At 34.0% G+C, this 25,008-nt stretch overlaps 12 protein-coding genes across 12 annotated transcripts, besides 3 other annotated features; 7 read left to right on the top strand and 5 right to left on the bottom strand.

Moving 5' to 3' along the window:
- Nucleotides 1-29: 29 nt before the first annotated feature.
- TA14415 (choline/ethanolamine kinase, putative) lies at nucleotides 30-1,240 on the top strand (the record flags this gene model as incomplete). The annotated part of the gene is made up of 2 exons (XM_946963.1): nucleotides 30-1,054; nucleotides 1,117-1,240. The coding sequence occupies 2 exons, from the start codon at nucleotides 30-32 to the stop codon at nucleotides 1,238-1,240; spliced, it is 1,149 nt and encodes a 382-aa protein (XP_952056.1).
- A 643-nt stretch (nucleotides 1,241-1,883) lies between these two features.
- TA14420 (cleavage stimulation factor subunit 1, putative) lies at nucleotides 1,884-3,216 on the bottom strand (the record flags this gene model as incomplete). Its single annotated transcript, XM_946962.1, has 9 exons — nucleotides 1,884-2,093; nucleotides 2,127-2,204; nucleotides 2,238-2,361; nucleotides 2,413-2,511; nucleotides 2,553-2,630; nucleotides 2,662-2,774; nucleotides 2,809-2,920; nucleotides 2,951-3,112; nucleotides 3,155-3,216. 9 exons carry the CDS (start codon nucleotides 3,214-3,216, stop codon nucleotides 1,884-1,886), a joined length of 1,038 nt encoding a protein of 345 aa, XP_952055.1.
- Nucleotides 3,217-3,398: 182 nt separating this feature from the next.
- On the top strand, nucleotides 3,399-6,626 carry TA14425 (transducin-like G-protein beta, putative; the record flags this gene model as incomplete). The annotated part of the gene is made up of 9 exons (XM_946961.1): nucleotides 3,399-3,588; nucleotides 3,647-3,912; nucleotides 3,944-4,095; nucleotides 4,127-4,568; nucleotides 4,621-5,098; nucleotides 5,146-5,501; nucleotides 5,558-5,761; nucleotides 5,794-5,937; nucleotides 6,009-6,626. The coding sequence occupies 9 exons, from the start codon at nucleotides 3,399-3,401 to the stop codon at nucleotides 6,624-6,626; spliced, it is 2,850 nt and encodes a 949-aa protein (XP_952054.1).
- A 66-nt stretch (nucleotides 6,627-6,692) lies between these two features.
- TA14430 (mitotic checkpoint protein, BUB3 homologue, putative) lies at nucleotides 6,693-7,858 on the bottom strand (the record flags this gene model as incomplete). Its single annotated transcript, XM_946960.1, has 5 exons — nucleotides 6,693-7,152; nucleotides 7,182-7,240; nucleotides 7,275-7,429; nucleotides 7,501-7,726; nucleotides 7,757-7,858. The coding sequence occupies 5 exons, from the start codon at nucleotides 7,856-7,858 to the stop codon at nucleotides 6,693-6,695; spliced, it is 1,002 nt and encodes a 333-aa protein (XP_952053.1).
- A 204-nt stretch (nucleotides 7,859-8,062) lies between these two features.
- Nucleotides 8,063-11,495, bottom strand: TA14435 (serine/threonine protein kinase, putative; the record flags this gene model as incomplete). Its single annotated transcript, XM_946959.1, has 2 exons — nucleotides 8,063-10,014; nucleotides 10,073-11,495. 2 exons carry the CDS (start codon nucleotides 11,493-11,495, stop codon nucleotides 8,063-8,065), a joined length of 3,375 nt encoding a protein of 1,124 aa, XP_952052.1.
- Nucleotides 11,496-11,845: 350 nt separating this feature from the next.
- On the top strand, nucleotides 11,846-12,644 carry TA14440 (uncharacterized protein; the record flags this gene model as incomplete). The annotated part of the gene is made up of 5 exons (XM_946958.1): nucleotides 11,846-11,962; nucleotides 12,010-12,138; nucleotides 12,205-12,294; nucleotides 12,348-12,473; nucleotides 12,537-12,644. The coding sequence occupies 5 exons, from the start codon at nucleotides 11,846-11,848 to the stop codon at nucleotides 12,642-12,644; spliced, it is 570 nt and encodes a 189-aa protein (XP_952051.1).
- A 21-nt stretch (nucleotides 12,645-12,665) lies between these two features.
- Nucleotides 12,666-13,411, top strand: TA14445 (uncharacterized protein; the record flags this gene model as incomplete). The annotated part of the gene is made up of 2 exons (XM_946957.1): nucleotides 12,666-13,110; nucleotides 13,194-13,411. 2 exons carry the CDS (start codon nucleotides 12,666-12,668, stop codon nucleotides 13,409-13,411), a joined length of 663 nt encoding a protein of 220 aa, XP_952050.1.
- A 377-nt stretch (nucleotides 13,412-13,788) lies between these two features.
- On the top strand, nucleotides 13,789-16,001 carry TA14450 (citrate synthase, mitochondrial precursor, putative; the record flags this gene model as incomplete). Its single annotated transcript, XM_946956.1, has 4 exons — nucleotides 13,789-15,114; nucleotides 15,173-15,263; nucleotides 15,327-15,704; nucleotides 15,775-16,001. 4 exons carry the CDS (start codon nucleotides 13,789-13,791, stop codon nucleotides 15,999-16,001), a joined length of 2,022 nt encoding a protein of 673 aa, XP_952049.1.
- Nucleotides 16,002-16,063: 62 nt separating this feature from the next.
- Nucleotides 16,064-16,111: a sequence feature (Signal peptide predicted for TA14455 by SignalP 2.0 HMM (Signal peptide probability 0.944, signal anchor probability 0.000) with cleavage site probability 0.702 between residues 16 and 17).
- On the top strand, nucleotides 16,064-19,059 carry TA14455 (1-hydroxy-2-methyl-2-(e)-butenyl 4-diphosphate synthase, putative; the record flags this gene model as incomplete). Its single annotated transcript, XM_946955.1, has 13 exons — nucleotides 16,064-16,147; nucleotides 16,210-16,300; nucleotides 16,336-16,496; nucleotides 16,550-16,699; nucleotides 16,730-16,935; nucleotides 17,002-17,234; nucleotides 17,293-17,699; nucleotides 17,744-18,202; nucleotides 18,244-18,429; nucleotides 18,489-18,614; nucleotides 18,662-18,736; nucleotides 18,781-18,915; nucleotides 18,946-19,059. 13 exons carry the CDS (start codon nucleotides 16,064-16,066, stop codon nucleotides 19,057-19,059), a joined length of 2,427 nt encoding a protein of 808 aa, XP_952048.1.
- A 992-nt stretch (nucleotides 19,060-20,051) lies between these two features.
- On the bottom strand, nucleotides 20,052-21,182 carry TA14465 (1-acylglycerol-3-phosphate O-acyltransferase, putative; the record flags this gene model as incomplete). Its single annotated transcript, XM_946954.1, has 6 exons — nucleotides 20,052-20,162; nucleotides 20,228-20,319; nucleotides 20,401-20,542; nucleotides 20,575-20,759; nucleotides 20,803-20,910; nucleotides 20,993-21,182. The coding sequence occupies 6 exons, from the start codon at nucleotides 21,180-21,182 to the stop codon at nucleotides 20,052-20,054; spliced, it is 828 nt and encodes a 275-aa protein (XP_952047.1).
- Nucleotides 21,078-21,146: a sequence feature (1 probable transmembrane helix predicted for TA14465 by TMHMM2.0 at aa 13-35).
- Nucleotides 21,096-21,182: a sequence feature (Signal anchor predicted for TA14465 by SignalP 2.0 HMM (Signal peptide probability 0.002, signal anchor probability 0.998) with cleavage site probability 0.001 between residues 29 and 30).
- Nucleotides 21,183-21,485: 303 nt separating this feature from the next.
- Nucleotides 21,486-23,270, top strand: TA14470 (vacuolar-protein sorting-associated protein, putative; the record flags this gene model as incomplete). The annotated part of the gene is made up of 7 exons (XM_946953.1): nucleotides 21,486-21,528; nucleotides 21,593-21,823; nucleotides 21,870-21,960; nucleotides 22,021-22,114; nucleotides 22,170-22,258; nucleotides 22,334-22,589; nucleotides 22,635-23,270. 7 exons carry the CDS (start codon nucleotides 21,486-21,488, stop codon nucleotides 23,268-23,270), a joined length of 1,440 nt encoding a protein of 479 aa, XP_952046.1.
- An 86-nt stretch (nucleotides 23,271-23,356) lies between these two features.
- TA14475 (uncharacterized protein) lies at nucleotides 23,357-24,855 on the bottom strand (the record flags this gene model as incomplete). Its single annotated transcript, XM_946952.1, has 4 exons — nucleotides 23,357-23,801; nucleotides 23,833-24,103; nucleotides 24,160-24,570; nucleotides 24,627-24,855. The coding sequence occupies 4 exons, from the start codon at nucleotides 24,853-24,855 to the stop codon at nucleotides 23,357-23,359; spliced, it is 1,356 nt and encodes a 451-aa protein (XP_952045.1).
- Between the last annotated feature and the right edge of the window lie 153 nt (nucleotides 24,856-25,008).

Genomic DNA, 25,008 nt, shown 5'->3' with positions numbered 1-25,008 from the left:
GCTTTGCATTTTATCTCGATTCGAGATAAATGTTAAACTCGAACTATGATACTTCACTAGGTCTGGAACATGAAAACAAAACCAAATTTGATTCTTTAACATTTAAATATGATCACAGTCATAGTAATCTAAAGAGTCTCTGTATCCGGCATGTTCCATTTTGGAACAATGTCAACCCTGAATTCATAGAAATTAAAAAGATGAACAATGGAGTAACCAATCGTGTATACCAGGCGACATTAGTCGATGGAGATAAAGATAGATATCCCATAAAGTCAGTATGTATTAAAAAATCATCGACATATAATTCGCTAGTGATTGATGATGATTTACAGTATCGTATTGCAAAATTATTAGGTGATAATAATTTCGGACCTAGAATAATTGGTCGTTTTGGTGATTTTACTATTCAGGAATGGGTTGAAGGAAATACTATGGGAATTGATTCATTACAAAATTTATCAGTTTTGACTGGTATTGCTTCATCACTGGCAAAGTTCCACAAGAAAGTTACAGAGCTGGTTCCAAAGGAATGGGACAGAACTCCTATGTTTTTAACCAAAATAGCTACTTGGTCTCCACATGTTGAAAGAATTATTAAAAAATATAATTTGGGTTTCGATTATAATGAGTTGGTTCAGAACTATGAAATGTTCAAAAAGATCCTAAACAATCACCTAAATACATCAAATTCCATCACAAACTCAATACTATTCTGCCACAACGATTTATTTTTTACTAACATTCTTGATACCTTACATGGGATATATTTCATTGATTTTGACTATGCCGGATTCAATTATGTTGGATGGGACATCGCCAATTTCTTCAAAATAATATATATTCTACTCGATCCTCTGATGAAATATTACCTATATCATAACACTTCCCCTGTGAAAGACGAATTCAAACCACTTTTCATCTCAGTATATCTTTCTCAATTACTGGGTCAAAATGTTTTACCATCTGACGATTTGGTAAATGATTTTCTACAGAGTTTAGAAATACACACCTTAGGTGTAAATTTATATTGGATTTATTGGTCCTTAATAATGTAAGAATATTTTTAATTTTAATTAAATATTCATCAATCCACAGTTTCATATTTTAATTTAGGACTGACAAACCGAAGATTGATCCTTCTAATTCTGTTAAATTTGAAGGTTATGCAATGTTCCAATATAATTTATTTAGGAATAATATTAGGAGGTTAACTGATAATAAAATTGTAAATACCTAAATCTAAATACGAAATTATTTTATGTTTTTACAATTATTTATTCCATGATTACTTTATATACTTTAAAATTTTTCATATTTTTTTTACCTCAATTATCCTTCAAGCTCATTGAATAGAAATGCGTTTAATTATCCTATACATTCCCAGAATATCTGAGTTAATGTATCTCGAGTTTCGATTTTTGGACTAATAAATTCGTAATAAACCGCACTTTAATGTACTATCGATATCTTAAACATAAAAAATTGGTAATTATATTAAAAGGTAAAATTATAAATTTGGATCGTAAAAGTTTATGATTTGTGTCCTGAAAACCATTAATTATACTAATAAATTACTTTGAATCCTCAGATGCAGTAATCACAGAAAACTCATCGTTGGAAGATAAAGCATCCCATATAGTCGTTCTATAAAAAATTGAAGAAAAAAGTCTTACTGGCCAAAAGATGGAGTTAAGTCTAACTCCAAAGAAGAATTATTAATTGAATATAAACAACCCTCAGAAAAGTTGGAATTATCTAAAGTATTTGGAAATGATGAATGAATAGTGAAATAAAACATACTGTCAGATAAAACGGAAAAAGTTACAAAGTAATTGTAATTATTAATGAATGTTGAGAATGTCCTAATGCAGTTTTTCCGTTCATGACCATAACTCGTGATCTGGAAAATCAATAAAAAGCAAATCAATTACCTCTTTGAGCATCCTTAAGTCATATAATTTAGTTATTCCGTTTAAACCAGAAGATAACAGATAATGGTTATTCACATCACACTTAATTGATATGACAGGCAAATCATTATGCGCACTATCCATGCTATAAATACATTCTAAGTTTTTAGAGTCCCAAATCTATGAATTAAATTAAGTATTGGTTAATCATACCAATATTGAACCATCACTGCCAGCAGTAAACAATAGTGAGCCAAGAAGATTAAAATCACAACCATTAATACCACCACCCTAAAAATTTATCAATTAAATTAGGGAACAAACTTTATGTTGGTGAGTTGTTTTTGAGGATGTGTAACACTTGGAGGTAACAACGTCGTATAACCTAATAATAGAATTCGATGTACCAGCGAACAAAAAGTCTCCACACGGATGGAACTTCATACACCTTATTGAAAACATATCATTTATACGTTCTGAAAGTTTCAATTAGTTAAACTCCTTACTCATCTCTGAAGTTGAATATATAAAACCATTTGAGGTATTAATATCATGGAAAATTATGGTATTATCTATTCCTCCGGAGGCCAAAATATTTCTAAAGTGATTACATAATTTAACTTATTTAAAATAACGAACTTTCTAGGATGGAAATCAAGTGCATCAACTTGTTCAATATGGCCGGAGAGGGTGTTTGTTGATAATGTGTTGGGTTTCCTGAGAAAATATAGTAAATAAATTGAATTACCTCTTTTCTCTCTTATTCAACACATTAATAAAGGGGATAACTCTTAGTGAGCCGGATACACCGCCGACTGCAACAAGGGAACAATCATGTGATTGAGCAACACATCGAGAAGGCTAAATTAATTTTAAGAAAATAAAAATATCATACCTTATGGTTTAGAATTTCAGCCATAATCTTGTAGGCAACCTCATTCAAATCAGGGTTCATCTCAACGGGAACGTTAGTGTAGGATAAAACCTCTCTAACTCTATTTTTTCCACTAAAATTCATGTAAAATTATATTTTTTACCATTTTAAAACATCTTCTTCCTCATTTAGCTTGGATTCCAACAAAACTCTGGATGATAAATATCCACACTTATTAAATATATCAAATAAATGATCCTTCCTTAACATAGAGTTGGGTTTAACCTTGTATTTAGATTCAATCAAAGCTACAGCATCTTCAAAACTACAAAGAATTATAAGAAAGGGGAAATTAAATAAAACATACCCGTCATCTACAAGCTGCTGTAATAGAGCTTCGTAGAAAAAAAGACGTTCCGGCTCAACCATTAATAGACAATCTGAAAGTTAAAAAATCATAATAGTAATTTAAAACAATTTGCGATCAAAAAAAATATATGTATGGAGACTATTTAATCATGATCATCCACACAAGGAATTCACATTATTATGTAATATATACATTGTAACATAGGTTTTATCATTAAAATGAAATAGTCGAGTGTTATAAAATGGATGATGATTTAAATCATTTATCTTTCTCATACAGGGAAATAAAATCATATTTTAGTTATGGAGGAGATGATATACTGATTCTTAGCCATTATAACGCTTTTTTATCGCAATTCGACAATTGTTTATTCGCAGCACCTCTACCAAACACAAAATTCCCAATTTCACCCAAAGATTTCCTGTTGAAAGGTTCAATATTATTCATCATAATTTCTCAACATTTATGCACTAACTAATGAATGTTTAGAGGCACTCCTGAGAGACAAAGATTTGAAGTTGGATTTAGATAAAAGAGAAGTTTTATGTATACTAGATTCTAATGAAGAAAATTTCTATAATGGGAAGAGTTACAGTAACAAATGTGTAATCTCACTGGGAGGAATTTCAAGATATGCAATAAATCCATCATCAGATTTACTTTTCGTGGTCTTCTCGAATAATATACTATGCGTTTACTCACTTTTGTCGGACAAGCAAAACTGGATTTATCTGCATTTATTGTCGGCACTTAAGGTAAGCATAAGTTTAACTAAAAATTTTGTAGATTAACAATAATAACAATAACGTTAACACGATTTGCGTTAGCGAAAACAACGATGTATGTTTCGGACTAATGGAAGGAACAGTTTTAGTGTACAATAATAACAAATTCAACCACTCATTTAAGCTGAAAAATTCCACAATAACATTAATAAAGTAATAACATTCATTAACAATAAGTATATAGGTGTTTTAAGTCGGAAAAGCTGTTTATCTGTAATAAGCTGGGCGACTTGTACCTGTACGATAAGGCTAAAAAAGCGAAGCTGGCATACTTTCAAGACCACACAACCTACGTCAAGAGTCTTAATTATATCGTAACAAAAGACAACGAAATAGGATTAATAACACTAGATAACGATAATATTATAAATCTGTGGTCCTTGAGTGGCAGAGTTGATAAAACAAGCAAAGGTGAAGATTTAGTCGTAAATGTGAGTAGTAAAAACGAACCAATCATACCATTTAAGAGAATAATCAAACACGAAAACATAACATCAATAGAGGTGGTGTCGGGAAAGCTGACAGAAGAACTTGATTCTAAAAGGAAAGGTTCCTGGATGTTATTGATCATAGAAGAGTCAGGCAAACTTTATTATCTAGACCCGATAGACGAATCAGTCCTACATGTAACAATATTTAAATAGCTTTAATAAGATTATTTATTGATAATTATTGTAGAAAAACACAATCATGTACGGATTTGGACTGGTAAAAAAAGTTGACGTGACTAAGGAGATGATCATGCTTCTGAGCTTAAATGGAACGATAATAGTCTATGACAAGTTGTTCAACTTAGTAAAGCTGTTCCTTTCAAATTTTAATAACTTGTTCCAATTCATACTAGTCCCATCAAGTAACGATTTAAGGTCAAAAGATCAAGAAGAAATTGAAGAGGAATTTGATTTAGAAAACTCAGAAGACCTTGAAATTGAAATGGAGAAAACTGTACAAACTAATGTTAGGAATTACTATGAATACAGTTTGTTATGGTATAACAAATATGCAATAAACAACGAAATGATGATAATACTGATTGGTGATGAGGTTCTAAGAATATTGTTGCTGAACAATACCAACGAATTCATACCACTGGGACTCTATAATACAAGTCAGACACATAAGGATGTCATCACAACAATTCATTACAACAAGGAAGGTAATAAAATAATTAGATTTTTAATTATTTCGGTAATATTTCTGTAGAAAACCTACTCCTGAGCGGCTCTAAGGATAAATTGATAATCCTGTGGGATCTGAGCAAACTAATACAACTAAAACTCATCAACACGATAAATGTAGTAACATCAGTGCTTATGATAGCAAGACCAAATAACACAGTAGATGTGATATCCAGCAACGACAACATTATTAATTTGTATACAGTTAAACTTAATGATCTGAAGTCAGAATTGTATGGTTTATGCGGTGAAATTGTTTTGAACAACAAAATTGATGAAAAAAGTGAAGGGGTCGGCGACGTGAATGCAGATAAATCAAATCATACAAGTGTTGTCCACAAAACAAATATCAACTACTTATCATCATCACATAACCAAAAGGTAATTAACAATCTAGTTATCCAATATCATTATTGTCTGAAATAACTATTTTTTAGTATATTTCTAGCTGCAGCAGTGACAAGTTGATAGTGATCCATTATTCAAACAATCTAATAGTGAAGGGAAAGTGCATAGGGCATAGAAAATCAGTATTATACACAAAATTCATGAAATTGACAAAGACACTCATCAGTACATCAATGGACCAAACAATCAGGATATGGAATTTGAGCAATTTCACAAATATCAAGATATTACAAGTAAGAAAGTAACGAAATAGTGTAATTTATAGGGACATAATAACTCAGTGATGAAAGTAGTGCCATTAGATAATAACCTGCAACTACTGAGTTGTGGACTGGACGGCTATGTGAAATTGTGGAATTTACCAACCTCAGAATGCATACAGACACTAAATAATCACGAAAACGATAAAGTAATTAAATTATTTACTAAAATTAGACTAGAATATTAAATTCCAATTAAAACTGGACAATGTTTTTACAGATCTGGGACATTGACTTACACAATAACCTGTTATACAGCATTTCCAATAACCTAATTGTGGTATATGAAGACTCAAGTAAGGAAGAAAGAAGATTGAAGGCATTGAAAGATCACGAAGAAGAGATTGTAACATCGCAAATCAACTCATTGATGTTGGAAAATAACTTTAGAGAATCACTGACGCTGTCAATAAAGCTTAACAACATCAAGTTAACCAACGACATACTACAAAAGTTCAGAAATAAAGTAATTTTTCAGGGACAAAAGTTAGAAAATGACCCAGTAGATTATGTAATTGAGGGTATAAGAGAAGGAGACGAGAAACTATTGAATAACTTGATAGGCTTTATAAAGATATGGATCACTAATAGGAAAGATTATTTGCTGGCGAATGTGTTCATAAACAAATTGTTAAAGGAAGTAAAGTTAGAGCAATTGCTAAAAGTTGAAGGACTCCTTGAAACCATAGACTTTTTACTCTATAACCTATCCCACCACCAGAACAGACTAACAAACCTGCAGGAGAAATCATACCTGATGGACATGCTAACACACGATAACACTCTGAGTGAACTGAACACCAACGCAGTAAACGAAGTGCTATACAACTCAAAATAATGTAATAAAAATTGAATACATGCAATAGAACCCAGTTAAATATAATTTTAGTAAATTTATTAAATTTTAGTGTCTAGTACGAGGCCTAAATTCGTCCTTCAAATGCTTCAGATGCAAACTTGGAGAGTGTGATTGGTGAGGATTTAGCTGGAAGACGTCGGATACGCCAATGGCAAGTTTGTCCCCAGCAGGGTTGAAACTCAAGGAAGCGACCGTTCCGTTAAACTTACTGCTCTTCCAGAGACGTTTGCGGGAAATACCGTCCCAGCCACACAAAAGGCCGTCAGCGCCGCCAGTCACGAAAGTGCCGAACTTCGGGTGGAAATCAACGCAATTTACAGGGAAAGCGACGTCAGAGTCGTTGGGGGTCTTGGTGCGATGACACTTAAAGGCGTATTGTTGCGATTCAGATTCCAGAAACCTGGGAAAATATTCCCAAGCCACCCTACCCTCAATTGAGCTGAGGACGTATCCGGTGGCATCAGGGAAACATTTGAGAAAGCGATATTGGAATTTTAGAACTCCGCTAAAAAATTATAAAACTACTTAAAATACTCTTTAGTTTCGGGGTTAGCAAACCCGGTTAATCCACTACTCAAATCATAAACATAAATCTAAAATAATATATCAACTTGTTTATAAAATTACCCTTTTCATGGAATCACCAACTACTAGAAAGTTTCTAGCCAAATCCATACAATAGGTCTTCCCATAAATATCAACGTCAACGACCGGCTTCAAGTTCGAGCTCCTCAGGTCAAACACCCTTACCTTCTTATCCCACCCACCAGTTATCAATGTATCTGATTAATTATTAAGTGTTTCATTATATTGATTGAGATTTGGAACTAAATTAAAAATATAATGGATTTACTTGTAGGTTCATGATATCGAACACATCTAACAGGGCCGTTGTGGAGTCCAACAGTGAAAAAATTCTTAGTTTCAACGTCCAAAAGACTGACATTCTTATTCAAATCAGCTAGAGCCATTTTTTTGTCATTTTCGAAGAAAACGAAGTCCAGAACTGTGGATTCCCAGTCGAGGTTATATAAGAGGCGATTTTTATTTGGTTGGTCGGCATCATAAAATTTTACAGTCTAAATAAATCTATTTTTGAAGAAAATTACTTGGTCCCAGGCCGATACAGCAAGAAGGTTGGTCTTGTTACCGAATAGAACCTTGGTGATAACATCCCTTGGAGGGGAGTCAAAAGTTTCAAAGGAATCCATTTAAATAATACATAAAATATAAGATCTCGTTAAAAAATTAGTTCGGGTTAATATCGTGTAAAATATGCTCCATAACGTTATCCTCGCCCCAAAAAGTCTGAATACAATAGATATTAGGGTAAATAATTTATTTTTAATAAGAATTAATATTTATGCTAAAGTTTATATAAATATATGAGTATATTGTATGGTTTTGATAAGTATTCAAATGTGTAAAGAATAACTTACATATTTGTTATCAAAGTTGATATCACAAATGAAGTATTGAATTTCGTGATTCTCATTACTCTTCTTAATGGTAACAAGATATTTAAGTTTCTGAAGCGAGAATAGGCCTGCCTTCTTCAGCCTGGTGATTCTTTTAATGTTAAGATGTCCTCCGACCTTCTTGTAGCACTTGACTCCCACGCTCCAGAACTTGTTCTCAAGGCTCGTTGCGACTATTATCAGGTTCATTTGGGGTGTGTAGACCACCACTTCAGGCGCGTAGTTCAAGTGAAGGTTATTGTACAGGTTCTTGTTGACCATATTTTGGGTAAAGTAGTCATAAATTGGGTGGAGGTTCATCTCGAACCCGAAGGAGTTTCTCCTGTTAGTGTTGTTTTCAATTATCCTATTGTAGCATCCTCCGAATGTTAAATCCCCGAAGTTTCTCTTACCTATTTCCAGAAACATTCTGAAGTAGAACTTCTCAAATATTCCCTCCCTACCTCCCCCTCTCAAATGATCATTTGGAATGTTTGAACTGTTGCAATTACTGCTCGACTCGATGTAGGTCGGATTAAAATGATACTGCCCATCAAAGTCAGAAAGGAACCTCTCAAAAAACTGAAGGTTTTCCAGGTACTCGCTGAATTCCTGTGATAGTTCACAGTTTAGTAGCGCCTCCAACCCCTTCTTGACCTCAGAGACTCTGCCCTTAAATTTGTGCAAAAATGGATGAATGTTGAGCAGAACTGACGGCAACGTTTGATTATTAATTGTGATTGAGTTCAATTCATCAAACACGCCTGTGTTCTTCCCTTTCACTAGTACTTCTGATAACATTACCCTCTCCACCTGGTTCAGGAGTTGCTCAGGTACTTTTAGGGAGCTGAGTAACTTTGTTAAAAATTCATAATGGTTCCACTCCAACGAGAGAGCACAATTTATGAACCTCTTCAGGGGTCTTGATGACACTGAGACTAGTTCATATGTAAAAAAGGCGTCTAGGTTCATTTCATTTTCGTTATTCTCGTTCAGGATGATCATGTAGTCTACGACAATGTCATACCCCAGAAAGTAGTGAATATCTAAGCCCTCAATTCTGGTCCCAACGTTCCCAGTTCCGTGTGTAGAGTAGACTGGTGAGTATGAATACCTTCTAATTATGGTAGCTAGCTCCTTAGTCGTACATTCAGAGAAGGAATAAAGGAGGGAATAGGTCAGGTTACAGCACCTGCCATTATTCAACAGCAATCTTGCTCTGAATTGATGCTTCTCCTTTCCCGTGTTCTTATCTCTTTCAAATGTTTTATCTCTGTCCAAACCAGTACCCTTATCTACGACATGATTTAAAAAATTAGTTTTGGAAGAATATGGCAAGTGTGTTAGAAGGTGAGGGTGCAGGTTGTGGGCGTTTCTCAGTTTAAACTCCTTATCGTAGATCAACCCCAGTTCCAAATTTACATAGTTTATCACGTTATTACTAATCACCATATTGTAGTAGTCAGTCAGCTTCTTATACTGTTGTTTCCTTGAGAAGATGGTGTTCAACAGCTGAACTGACTCCATTGAGTGAGGGTACTGAGTAATAACGTTGTACAGCGACTGGAGATTCAGCTTGTTGGATGTAAAGATTTCATTTTGCAGAATCTCAGATGCCGAGGGTCTTTTGTTCGGGTTTATATTTAACATAGACTCTAGGAGCTTGAACAGTCTGTTATCAACTCTTTCTCTAAATCCTTCTGGCCACTGCTTATTTGGTGTTGAAAAGGACGAGAGGATCTCACACCTTTCCATAAAAGTCTGAAAGGGTTTGGAAAGCATTTCAAACAGCACGACTCCAGCTGAGTAAATATCAACTTTCTCGTTATAGGCATCACATTCGAACTGCTCTGGTGCCATGTAATGTAATGTTCCAACCACACCATTCTCATTCACAATTGTATTCTTACCTAAAACAGTATTTATACACTATTATCTATTAAATATATTCATAATTAATAAATATACCTTTGGATTGCTGTAATTTTGCCGTCAATCCGAAATCTCCGAGCTTGATTGTAATTTCATTTTCAAACTTTAGAAAGATATTAGATGGCTTTACATCCCTGTGTATTATACCCTTTTCATGAATATAACTCAGCGCTTCCATGATTTGTCTAAAAAGATCAGTCACCTTTTGTGGAGTATCTTGCAATGTTTGTTTATTTATGGTTTCAAACAGGGATTCCTCTCCGCAGTACTCCATGAGAATAAACAGACATTTTTTGGGTATATGTTTATTCTTCTTGTAGTGTTTATTATGTATCTTTATAACATTTCTGTTATCTGGTGAAAGATCTACATTATCAGTATCCGGATCACTATCTTCATTAAACTGATCATCAAAGTCAATTTCTTCAATAACTCTGTCTAATCTATTTCCAAATTTGAAATCATTATTTGCTGGGGTGTATTCATGGTCGAAGTTTCTGTCCATATTATTCTTTTCGAGGTTCAGTTGATGGTGATATTTAGTTAGCAGGTATTCTGGTGATTGTTCCACCCAGGCGTCGTAATACCGAACTATATTTGGGTGCTGGAGACTCGCCAGCACTGCTGCTTCTTCGTGGAGTATAAACTCATAGTTATGATAAATTGGTATTTGTTTAACTGCGTAGTTTATTGAATTCCTCAAAACCTTAATTACACAGCCAAACGAGCCTGAACCCAAAACCGCTTCCTCCTTAAACTCTCTAAAGTACCTCGAATGTGTGATCAAATGGTTATAGATCCTATCATTTTTGTAGATTGTTATGCTGTTGTATCTGGTTGTATCCCTATATCTACTATCATGGCTTTCGGTGTTTAAATTATCTCCTTGTTTATCATATAAAAGAGTAAAATCATTTGGCGTAGACTCAGCGTCATTAATTGAAGAGAATGAGAGTGTTATAAACTCTTCAAAATTGGAAGAATTTTCTGTTACGTGTTCAATATCCTCATTTCTCGACTCGTACTGGAGGAAACTTTTAAAATCTACTATAAGCTTATATATACTAAAACTCGATGTTGTAGACCCTGAAAATGCTACTTTATTTATGAAATGGAGGCATTTATTACGGAGTTTAACTGACGAGTTTAATATGCTTTTTAGATGTATACTTGGGAGGCTTTGGTTATCGGTCAATTCTATATGCAATGATACTACACAATCTTTCTTTCTACTTATTGCGTATATAGACTCCTTTAATAGAATGTTTACTTGAAATTTATATACTTGTGGAATTGATTCATGTGAGGAATCCTCGAATTGTATTCCATGGCTTTCATCGTCATAGAGGCAGTCATTTCCCAAAAGGCTATCTTCTAGTTCCTTTATTTCAACGTTTTCTAGCTTAGAAATGAGTTCAATGTCTTCTTCCAAACTTTTTGGGAGTTTAGATGAGGACATTGGCTAGTTATTATCTATATTACATTTTTTGGTTTACCGTTCATGTTTAAAACTTAAAATATTACTTAAAATAATTGCATTAAAATTATAAACTATATTTTACTATCATTTAAAATTGTTTGCGATAATAATTATTGAAAAATATATTAACACAGAAGTTTTTAATAGGGTCACTAAATTAAAAAATTAAGAATCCTCTTAAAACCTTTTCTGTTTAATTTTAAACAATATATTTATTATTATATTTTAAAAATATTATAAATTTCATATTTGTATTACTAATGTTTAAATTTTTACCCTGTAATATTGGATCATGTTTCCTCCAATATTGTTTTCTCCCATAAATTCTAATGCAAAATACCAAAAATATTTTATTCGGAGTTACGGGATCAGTTGCTGCAATAAAAATCCCTGAAATTGTAGAAAGGTTGCATAATTTAGCTACTTCTGATAATAATTCTGTAAACGTATGATTTTTTCTCAAACTTTATAAAATCCTCTAATATTAATTTAGATTAAGATTGTAAGAACTTTGAGTGCCAAAGAGTATTTTTTTGACTCTGAATCTTCCGATAAATTCGAGGTTTTTGACGATTGTCCAAGAGTAAAATACAATAAATCGGATCCTATTTTACACATTGAGGTAATTTTGTTTAATTTAGATAAATTTGCTGTTTTAAAATTATATTAAATTGATAGATGATTGTAGTTGCGTCGCTGGGCGGATATTTACGTGATTTGTCCCCTGGATGCAAACACTCTAGCTAAGATATCAACAGGTTTATGCGATAACTTACTGGTACCTATTAAATATCAATATATAAAGTTTTTAAAGATAATCGTTATTTTCAGACCGATATTGCAAGAGCTTGGGATATGAACAAACCGTTTTGGGTTTACCCTTGCATGAATACCTTTATGTACGAACATATATTAACTGAAGAGCAATTAAACAAGTTAAAATCATTTGGAATAAAAGTATACTACTTTATCAATAAATATTGTTTATTCATAACCTATTGCATATAATGATTATCATAGGTAATTGAACCAATTAGTAAAAAATTGGCTTGCGGGGATTACGGAATGGGCGGTTTGCCGGAACCACAAGATATAGCCAACGACTTATATACCAGTCTTTTTAAATGAAAATTTTGTAAATTAATTAAAATGGGATCAAATAGTAGTAAATTGGAGGATAAAGTGAGGGAAAATAAGCGCACAATAAAAAGGACAATTCGTGACTTAGAGAGGCAAAAATTGTCAGCACAAAGGCAGGAAGAGTCATTGGTATCAATGCTGAAGGAGGAGGCTAGGTCTGGGAGGATGAAAAATGCAAGATTACTAGCAAGAGATGTTATCAGAAACAGAAAATTGGCTGATCATCTTTGCAATATGAAGTCACAGATGACAGCTCTTCAATCTCAACTTCAAACTGCACATAACACAAGCTTGTTGTCAAATAGCTTCAAAAACGTCAGTGATCTTATGACACAGGTCAATTGTAACACCAACGTGGCGGAGTTCCAGAAAATCATGGCAAATATCACACAACAGGGGGCGGTCCTTAACTTAAAGGTTGAAATGATGGGGGATGCCATGGAAGACTCCCTGGGTAATTTTACAGTTATATATGAATTAAATGCACTATTATGATTAGTTATTTAATAAATATCATGGTAAATAACTTTAATGTAGATTTTGAAGATACAATTGAGGAGGAGAAGGCTGTAGATAAATTATTGGAGGATCTTGGAGTGGGAGTGGGTGCGACATTGGATAGTCTAAATCCGCCTAAAATGGAGGACCTAACCTATTCCACGGGTAAAAATATGGAAGAAGTAATGGAAAACAACTCAGGGAGAATGAAAGAAATGATGGAAATAGAAGAAAGAATAAATAACTTGAAAAATTAGATACTTTCAAGTTAAGAAGGCCCGCACTTAAATTAAACGAAATTCTACAGATGGTCTGGATTAAACTCAAAAACACAAGAGTAATCATTATATAATAGTTTAGATGACAGTAAATCGGTTCCTGGCATTTTCTCGAGAAACCAAGTAGGGTGTAAGGTTCCTTTTACCACATTTCTAATGATTAATATTTTAATATTATAACTCTCACCGATTTTCTTATTTTAAATCCTTTTTCCAAACTGAAATAATTCATTTGTTATTTCAGTTTACATTTACACCTTGGAATCCCAAATTTTTTCAAATTCCCCCTTTCCATTTTATTAACCATTAACCAACCCTAATTTTGGCATAAACATAATTCGTTTCAGAATTCTAAAATGGTATTCAGGAAGTCGATTTGTAATTTATCAAAATATGGAAAGAAGAATGAAGAACTGCTCTCCCCAGTTCTCAACGATTACCGAGTTTCCGACATCACGAACATATTCTCAATGTCACTCGTCTCCGAAGGATCAAGAGATATAGAAAACCCAAAAGAACACCACTACAAACTCCGCTCAAACTCATTTAACAGATATAATAGGTACCTGAGTTCACAAGGAAACGTAGTCGGCTCAAATACAATTAGAAGATCACATAGCCTCTCAATTGACAGGAAATTGAGAACATCACTAACGGCAGTGAGTGAACTAAAAAACCAAAGGAACAACAGAACAGAAAAACGACATTTAGATGAAGTTAAGCATGATTTGGATAACACGGAACAAAAAAATTTCGATCTCACGGATCTTAACACGGTTATTAATTCCCACCAATTGAATCCCGTTAAAACTCTTATTACAAAAGATTATCTGATTACGCCCAAAATTACAAAGATTGGATTGGGTAATACGGTAAATGGAAGAGCATACTCTACAAACAAACCGAAGATGAATAAGAGTGAGTTATTTAAGAGGCTTAGAATAGGAGCATTTGCACCATTGGGGCTAGGAGTGTTGGAAGGGAAGGCCTTGAACTCTTTATCACTAAAGGAAAATGTAAGAGAAAAGACAGATTTACCAAGAAGTAAAGTACTGGAACGCCTGATGGACAAGGTTGAACGGTTGGTTAACGTCAAGAGAGAGAAACTAGCTGAATTGCACAATAAATACGCAGACCGTCGTTTAGGAGAAGTTACGTTATCAATGCTGTTCTCAGGACTAAAAGACGTACCGGCAATGGTAACAGAAACAAGTGAATTGGATCCGTATAAAGGGATAAGATTTAGAGGACTTACAGTTGATGAGATGCTCTCAGTTTTGCCAGGAAAGAACCCAGATTGCCCATATACTGAGTCCGTTCTATGGTTCCTCTTAACAGGAGAAGTGCCCTCGCCAGTCGACGTTGATGACCTGTCATACGAACTCTATAAGCGTAGCGTGGTCCCAGATCACGTGTACAAGGTGATCGATGGGTTCCCGAGGGATACACATCCAATGACCCAGTACATCACTGCGATTTCAGCACTTCAAACAGAGTCTGTATTCAGAGAAGCATATTTTGATAAGACATACCACAAAGATACCTGCTGGAAACTGGCACTGGAAGACTGCCTGAACCTATTTGCAAAAAACTCAGTTGTTGTAGGATACATTTACCGAAGGTCGTTTCTAGATGAAAACACGAAGCCAGAAGATGTACAATACAACTCTTCACTGGACTATGTAAGTTAATAAGTCATGGAGACAGTTTATTGTAATTTCACAATTTATATTTCTTTAGGCTGCTAACTTGGCACATTTCCTAGGAAATAAAACCGAACTCTTTAGTGACGTTATGAGATTATACCTTGCACTGCACTCAGATCATGAAGGTTATTATTAAATACAAATATAATAAAAATTATATAAATAAAAGTAAATTAACAATGGTTCAGGAGGAAATGTTAGTGCGCACGCTTCACATTTGGTAGGAAGCGCACTGGCAGACCCATATTTTTGCTTTTCAAGCGCATTATGCGGATTATCAGGACCACTACACGGAATGGCAAACCAGGAGTGCTTGGTGTGGATAAAGAAAATGCTTAGTGACATGGGAGATAAGGAAGTAACAGTGGATGAAGTAAAAAAGTACGCAGAAGATACAATGGCAAAAAAACAAGTCATTCCAGGATACGGCCACGCAGTACTTAAAGTAACAGATCCCAGACATACAGCATTTGTAAGATTCGCATTGAAGCACTTCCCTGATGATCCATTGGTGAAACTATTAGATACATGCCTAAAAGCAATTCCAGAAGTGCTGAAAGCATCAGGTTTCAAAATAAACAAATTATATATATTTATATATATATATAAAAGAAAACAAAATATTTATTTGTATAGGAAAAGTTAGGAATCCAAACCCAAATGTTGATTGTTCAACGGGAGTATTATTGAGCCATTTCAATGTCGACCAACCACAAATCTTCACAGTGTTATTTGGACTTTCAAGATCAATGGGAATACTGTCCCAATTAGTCTGGGCTAGAGCACTCAGGTACCCTATAGAGAGACCGAAATCGCTCTCCTTGGAAACCGTAGAAAAATTATGTAACTCCCCAGATTCTTAAAAATTTAATTTATTTTTAATCATGTGCATCATATTCAAATAAATAAATGGAGGTAAAAGAAAATGTATATTCTCCTCGTTCTTCTTCTAGTAAACAGTGACTTGGAAGGAGTTAGGATAGATTCTAAAAAAATCAAACTAAAAGATGTAATTTAAACTAAATAAATATATATAAAATCTCTGAAGGTGATGAAAATATTAAAATTTAGAGATTAAATGGACAATTCGGAAGGAATGTTACATTTATCGCAAATTTTGATTCAAAAAAGAGAAACTCCAAGTTATTTGATAAAACAGGAGGTAATTTTGACTAAGAAATTGTAAAAAAGCCGTAGAAGATGGAGATAAAACGTACTGCGAAAATGTTTACAAGAGAGAAAGGTTCCCAACCAGATGTGTAAAAATAGGAAAGGTCACAATCGGAGGAAATAACCCAATCGCAATCCAAACAATGACGTCATGTGATACCAACGATGTCCAACAAACAGTTGATCAAGTAATTTAACACGAATTTATGATATTTTTGATACAAAAGTAAAAAAATTTTAGATACTGAAGGTCCAAGAGTATGGCTCAGATATGGTTAGAATAACAGTTCAATCACCGAGAGAAGCAAAATCATCGGAATTGATTAAGGAGAAACTTAGTTCCCTGAACTGTGATATACCGCTAATAGCAGATACGCATTTTAACGCAAAAGTAACAAGATAGTCAACAACAATGTTATAGGTAGCTATGTTATGCGCAGATATATTCGACAAAGTCAGAGTGAACCCAGGAAACTACGTGATTGGAAGGAAGAATTGGGACATGAAGGTGTATAACACAGAAGAGGAATTTAAAAAGAGCGGAGAATACATAGAAGAGGCATTCACACCCTTGGTGTTAAAGTGCAAAGAATTAAAAAAGGCAATAAGAATAGGGACTAACCATGGGTAACTTTTAAGTAAACAGTAGAATAAATTAGAATTAACGTGATGAAAAACTTAATTTGTCTGCAGATCACTGAGTAGCAGAGTGATGAGCTATTACGGAGACACTCCGCTGGGAATGGTGATGTCAGCAATTGAGTTTGCAGAGATTTGCAGAAAGAACGACTTCCATAACTTCGTCTTTTCACTAAAATCGTCTAACATATTTGTCATGATCCATGCATACAGACTCCTTGTTAACGTCATGAAGAAAAGAGGCTGGGATTATCCAATACACCTAGGGGTAACAGAGGCAGGATCAGGTACTTTCTTAGAAGCTTATACACCCAATATATATGACAATGGGTTATATTTAAGTAGTTGATGACGGAAGAATAAAGAGTTGTTTGGGAATTGGCTCGTTACTGATTGACGGAATCGGAGATACAATAAGAATGTCACTGACTGAAGACCCCTGGTTTGAACTTATTCCATGCAGGAAACTCCTAGAATCAGTTCAGAAACTTTATCCAGGAACTAAAATTATTAACACTGATAATATTCATGAAAATAATAAAGATCAAGACAAAATTATTCCCAGCACAACTTTTAATTATGATGACTGGAGAGACTTTAGAAGCATTGAGAGGAGGGAAGTAAATTACGGTAAAAGTGTACTTACTTACGAAGATAATAATAAAAACAACCTACTTAACCCCAACGGATCTGTGGGAACGGTTCTAAATTCACATCACTTGAATAATAGAGTGAGGATTTATCCACAACTAGTTTATCTATTCCTTGTTTTAAAATTATTGTTACTTGTGATTAGGTTGAGTTATACAAGTCTCTTGGTCTGGAAATAGTTAAGGGGTTACCGTCGAGGTCATTAAAGAGCGTGGACTTTGTTCTCCTGGAGGATGTACCTTTCTTCCACGAGTACAACAAGCAGAGAGTAATAAAGGAGCTGATAGAGGGAGGAGTCAATGTGGTATTACCACTTAGGAAGCTGAAGTATAATCCAATAAAGTTCGCAATAGGATTAGTGACTGTTGATGAGTATAATGTGCTCACAAGGTCCACTCCAAAAAGATTCCACAATGATAGCAGGATTAATAGTCATCGAGATAGTAGATTGATAGGAATAGATTTGAACGAAGGAGATCCAGGACAGTCACTGCTGGATGACCAGGATCTATTGGATGAGCTGAACAAATTGGAAAAGTTAGTGGTTAAAATTACAGGAAATGAAACTGATGACCAACTATTAGACCTTTTCAATACACATCAAGTTAGAAATAATATAAATAAATACAAATAACTAATGTTTAGAGAATTGAAAAGCTTAACGTAAACAATAAGGATAGAAAGAACCAAATCGGGTTCATAATACTGGATATTGATCCGAAACTTAATTACATGTACACTGTTAGGAGAATATTTGGCTTGTTGAACAAGACTAAATCTGATTTACCAGTTATTCATCAATTAAACTTCCCAAGTCTCGAAAACCAACAAGTAACTACAATTAATGAAATTAGTTAACCTGTAAATACATCTATTTACCTAACTTTTAGGATATGTTGGTCGATAGCTGTTGCCTATTAGGATGTAATTTGATAGATAAGATGGGTGAAGGGATAATTATCAAATCAAAATTACCCATAGATATTACCAATAAACTGTCATTAGACATTCTTCAGGTTTTTATCTATTTATAACTTCATATTCCCACTTAATACCCGTTTAGAACAGTAGAATGAGGAACATTAAAACTGATTTTATTTCATGCCCTTCCTGCGGAAGAACATTGTTTAATATTCAAGTAAATCTATTATCCCATTTGAGTTGATTACATTTGTTTTGCAGGAGACAACTGAAGAAGTGAGAAGGAGAGTAGGTCACCTTCCAGGAGTTACAATAGCTATCATGGGCTGCATAGTTAACGGAATTGGTGAAATGGCCGATGCTGATTTCGGTTATGTAGGCGGTTCACCCGGAAAGGTACTGTCTACTCTAAATATTATTGTTTAGGTGGATTTGTACGTGAAAAAACAACTAATTGAGAGGAATATACCAAAGGAACAGGCCTGTGATAAGTTAATAGAACTCATTAAAAAACACGACAAATGGGTCGAGCCTGAATAATTTTATCGATTTCATAGTATACACATAATTATAGAAATAAAAATTAAATTATTATAAAACTGAATTCTGTGCTATGGATGGAGTATCCAGCTTGTGAAAACGCCGAACGTGAAGAAAAAGCCAAAAGTTCCCAGTGCTGCTTTCGGCATGTTTTTGTGAGCTTTGACCCAGAGATGTGACCCGTCACAGAAGGGTCTTCTACAGGAATATTTACACCCGCACATCAACTTCCGTCCTGAATTCTGAGGCACGTACATGACGGGTTTGAATTCTAAACGCTAATTAGGGCAAACTGGACTTACTAGTTCCTTTATGTGACCCATCACACCATGGCTGCTTGTTACTCAGACCACAGGCACACCACCAGTATACCTAAAAATACACATTATACCTGGGAATAAAGCTGTGAAATATAACTAGTATTATATGCCAAAACAATAAAAAATACAAACTAAACCCTTAAATAACTAATGCTAATTATAAAAATAACTAAATAGAAGAAATATCAAAATTACTACTTGTTGAGGGTTAGTTTTTACGAGGTAAGGATCAGTAACTTTAGATTGAGGAACGGGGTCGTGAGGCCACCATTCACTCCAGACCATCTTATCTTACTAAATTTTAAGGTATGAATGAAATGAAACTGAAGCGGTCCGCTGAAAACCAAAAAACATAGTCAATATATACAGAAAATGGAGCTCAAGACAATCATATAAAAAATTCAAATCGACAGTAACTATTTAATAATCATATGGAAATAAAAAAATTATGAAAAATCTTATTATGATAGTTAAGTCCTCAGTAAATATAAAACAATGTGTTTAAACCGATGATTCTACATAATTGGGTTACTTTCAATTTACACAATTTTACTTTTTTTCAAATATTCTCAAAATTATCTTCTAAACAAATAAACAATTCAAGAAATTAATCATAAAATTGACAATAATAGATATTTGTATAGAAGATATAAAATTATATGTTACACAAGGTTATTCCAGTTCTTCTACGATTTCTGTCGAGGGGTCAAAAGTTGGCGACATTTTAATAAGATTGTAGACCTTCTTTCTTACCTCGAACTTTAGCTCTTCTACAGTCTTACCCTGTTTAAGAATTGACCAATGAACTAGTTAATTAAATATAACTGAGTAGAATGGATGAAAATTACTTTTGGGGAGACTGGAGATCCTGCCATTATATACAATGTACGGCTAGTAGCACACAAAGGTTTATAAACGGCATCTTTAGTGTTATGAACAGCTGAAAGATTTATGTAATTGAGTAGATATGGGTATAAGAAATATTAACTACTAGAGAACTATTTATCTAATTGAACGATACCGCATGGAATGATATCGTAACCATTATCAACAGAGAATCTGAAAAACCCGTCCTTGAACTCCTGGAGTTTACCAGTCCTCGATCTTGTTCCTTCAGGAAATACAAATAAATCAAAGCCGTTATCCATTAAAGTTTTACACCTCTGTATTATGTATGTTAATCTATTATATTTACCTCCATAACACCCAACACACAGTCCTTCTTGATAGATTTAGTCTTTTTATCCTTGTCATAGTGAAAGTAAATAGGGACTTGTCCGATTAGATGAAGCATAGGCTTCGGATATATTCTGTGAAGTGCATCTTTATATAAATATGTAGAATAAAATCGCTTTGAGAGTGTTGTTGTCACAATGGCGTCTGGAAATGTATGTCATTTAGGTAATAAATGGGATCAGAGTACCTGCGAGGTTCATGTGATTGATCATCAGAATCACTCTATTTTTTGGATCTCTAGAAGGCAAATCTGTCAAAGGTTCACATTTCCAGTGTATATTTATATAAAAGGAAGCTAAAACATTTTTAAACGTTTAAGTAAATAATTAAATTTGTAAAATTAAATAGGAAAATATAACAATCAGATAAAAAATTACCAAAATGTACTAAGGTTATGAGAACTCTGTTCCCTAACTTGTGTATATAATAATTATCATAGAAATAGTATGGAAATGTGAAAATGAAGACGAAAACTTGAAAGAGAAAGGTCAATATAACAAAAAGAGCGAGTAAAACTAAAAATAACAAGCTCTCTAAAGTGAGCAAATAAGACTTTAATTTATTCATTATTTAAGAAATTATTTAAATAAAAAATGTAAAATGAGATTAAAAACATTATTTATTATTTTCACAGCATGGTACAAACACAACATACATTGTTTTCCGATCAACAAAATGATTTAAAAAATTTAATTAATTATGTTTTAAATTATTTATATAATTAAAATTTAAATAATATTTACTATTAATTTTAAAATAAATATAAATCGATTTGAAAATTTTTGTAACATAATATTGAGAAAATTTCAATATGATACAAACTGTACAATATATACATTTTAATTTGGACGATCTAAATTAATATTTGAAATGGTTCAGGAGTTTGAACTTTCAGACTCACCAACACTCCAAGGTATCTCAGTAACACATTTCCCCTAGTAATATATATTCTTTTAACTAATTATTATTCATTTTAGAGAATGTTAAGTTGTCGCCTGAGAAAACCGTTTCACCAATGAATTACACTTCAGAGGAGGATACAGAACGCTCCTGGAATTTCTCTGCACGCGATGAATCGTCTTCCTTCGGCTACCACAAGGAACTAAACAATACTGTTAGAATGGATACCACTCTGGATACTTCACACTCACTAAGTTATACGGACTCTTGTGAAACTTACAACTCGTCCACAGAATCTCTAGACTCAAGTAACTTTTACTATGATTTTGATTATTTCACCTAAAATTATTGTAGGCACTTACATCAGACCTGAAACACCATACAACAAGTTTCTTGAACGTCTTAAGGATCCCTCGTGCCATGATATTGTCACGGCTATTAAAGGGTTCATTCATAAACTAAATTATTAGATAAATTATTATATAAATGGTGATAATTGGTATAGATTGGTGGTGATGTTGCCGGGAAATATGGTCCGCAGTGAGGTTGCTACAATATCCCACAACTTCATCGATATATATGCCCCAAAACTACTCTCAGTACGTTTCTAAATACCACACACTCAAGTTATACTTGAAATAAATTAATTTATAGTTGGAAATATTTTCCAAATTGACGGATGAGGAGAAAACCGAGACGGTTGAGTGTTTCGAAAAATTCACAATGCAAAAACTCTATCCACAGTAAATTATAAATAGTTTAACCATTAAGATATAATGATAAACGAATACTAAAATAACACTAATGGTTATTGTTAGGTGTTACCGAATGGACCCAATGGATGCAATAGAGGATGAAAGACTTCAAATACAAATGCTGTGCTTAAACTGGATAGAACCACACCACCTGGAGATCACAACCATGGGCGACGTCAACATTCTAAAGGAGGCCCAAAACCACTTAAGGAATTTATATAAGTACAGATCACCACGAGATAAACTGATCATCATCCTTAACTTCTGCCGTCTAGTAGTCTACTCAATACAAAAAGTGACGTATCCATTTAGATTATTAGTAGTTTAAATATTCTTGTTTTACTTTATGGTTTTTAGTGATAAGGACGTGAGTTGTGATGAGGCTTTTCCGCTCTTGATCCTGACAATCATATTGACGAACCCCGTGGAGCTGCAGTCTTGCATAGAATTCATCCAGTATTTCAGACACCCAAGTCGACACATATCAGAAGAAGCATATGCCTTTACACTTTTAGTTTCGGCTGTTGAGTTTATCAGGGAGATTGGAACGAGTTCGCACTTGAAGATTAATACGCAAGACTTCCAGAACAAATATAACCAGAATAAATTGAAGTATGAGTCAAGGCTACAAAGGCTGAATAGTTTAGTAAAAACTAACTCTACAGAAACCGCAAGTAATAATATACGAAACTCTGTAAACAACTCAGTAAACAATAACACTAACTCGGCAAACTTGTTTGACCAGCTGAAGAAGTTTAACCTGTCAACTCTGTTTAAAATGCCGCTGTTTAAGCAGGACAGGAAGGATGTGTACGACATCATTGAAACACTAGAGTATCTGGAAAGTTACCTGCTTGACCTGCCTCTGACTTACCAGTTCAAAGAGGATAGCCTGGACCCGCCTGACCTCGTCAGTGACTGGCGGGCCCTAGTTGCAATGAAAAAACACATCACTGAAACCATCGCTATTGTTAAAACACAAGCCAAAAAGCTTTTATAATTTTTTAAACAAATTTATCTATTTATTTATATTGTATATTTAGGATAATTGACATTGTAGCATAAATGTATAGTGCAGTGAATACGCTAATCAACATTGATGGTCTTAAAAATGTTAAATCCGTCCAGGGCAGTTGAGATTATGACTCCAGGAATGTTTCTATGGAACATCACTTCGGTGATCTCGGTCTGGCCCATGTGTAGGAAAAGAAGCTGTTGAGGAATGTCTGAATCACTAGCACTTTCAGCCTCAATTGAGACGTCCCAAATGGAAATTGAGTCATCCCTACAACTCACTGAACAGACTGATGAGTCAAGTGGATGCCAATCCACACAAGTGATTGGCTTTTTGTGCCACTTTAGGTTCGAAAGGTAGGTTTCAGGATATCTAAGGTCGAATATCTTTACTGACCCGTCCTCGGATCCAGTCAGAACCAAATTATTATCTATGGAGTTTAAAGATATAGAGTTAAGGTCGGTTTCTGACACGCTAACTTTTGTAACCACTTGTCCATTTCTAACATCCACGAGCCTAAATAAATAAATTTATTATGTTCTCTAACCTTAAAAGTCCATCACAAGAACCAGACAAAAGTACATTTGAGTCCGTATAACTCCAATTCAAATCCTCAATTGACGTGTCGAGTTGAAGTGTTTTTGTGTTATTCCAAGTCCCTTCAATAGGTTCCCAGAGAACAAGAGACCCATCACAGGACCCAGTAGCGAGCCTACCAGTAACCAACGGGCTCCAAGATACTGCGTATCCTTCAGACTCATGTAATGAACAAGTAAACAAAGGTTTCTTTTTATGAGGAGATTCCGCCTTCCAGTTGTCTAACCAATTTTATATATTGAAGGTTTAACTAGGTTTACTAATATATATATATAACCTGTGTTGATGTTGTTGAGCTGATTTTGTATGTCCCAAATGTATACATTCCCTGTATCTGACATTGAGCATACCAGCCTGCTGTTTTGAGGGCACGCTTTGATGCGATTAACAATCCCTTTATGTTTTATGCTAGAAATTCTAAAAACACAATCATCTTCATCTTCCTCATCATCGCTATCAATTTCACCGAAATTTTTTGTCAAATTTGACCACCTCATGACATGAATCAGAGAATCCATACCCTTGGAAGTGCCGGGCTGAGTTCCAGATACTACGTAACATTCAAAGGGATAATTGACTCTACAGGCACCAAGGTCATCCTTTAAAATATCAAACGAAAGACATGACCAGTCCAGTGAAATCCTATGTAACATATCATAGCACCCAGGAGAAAGTTCCAACTCCTCATCTACTCCAATATTAGAATTTTTTATGGTAAATAATTGAATGTATAAGATAAGTTACCGCTATTTAATGGCCTTTCGTCATTTCTCCAGACCATATTTTGTGAATTCGGACTAATTTCCTCGACTTTGTGTTCATTTTCATCTTCCAGACCCTCAGTATCATCTTCTTCTATTTCAAAATCATCATCAACTTCTAGTTCATCATCGTTATCATTTAATTCAGGGTTACTTTGATCTTCAGGATCAGATTCAACATCGTCCGAATCATGTGATTTAGATTCTACCATAATTAAAACTACAAATAGGAGAGTTTAAATTATTTTACACTAAATTTATAAATATCAATCTAAATAAAAGAAATTATTTTACAATAAATGTGCGATAAAGTTTAATTAAACTAAATAATTCGTTATCATATTGGGTATAAACATTACTTTATC

Source organism: Theileria annulata, chromosome 2 (assembly GCF_000003225.4).
Source record: "Theileria annulata chromosome 2, complete sequence, *** SEQUENCING IN PROGRESS ***".
Classification (NCBI taxonomy): domain Eukaryota; phylum Apicomplexa; class Aconoidasida; order Piroplasmida; family Theileriidae; genus Theileria; species Theileria annulata.
This window is presented reverse-complemented; position numbering and strand designations above follow the sequence as displayed.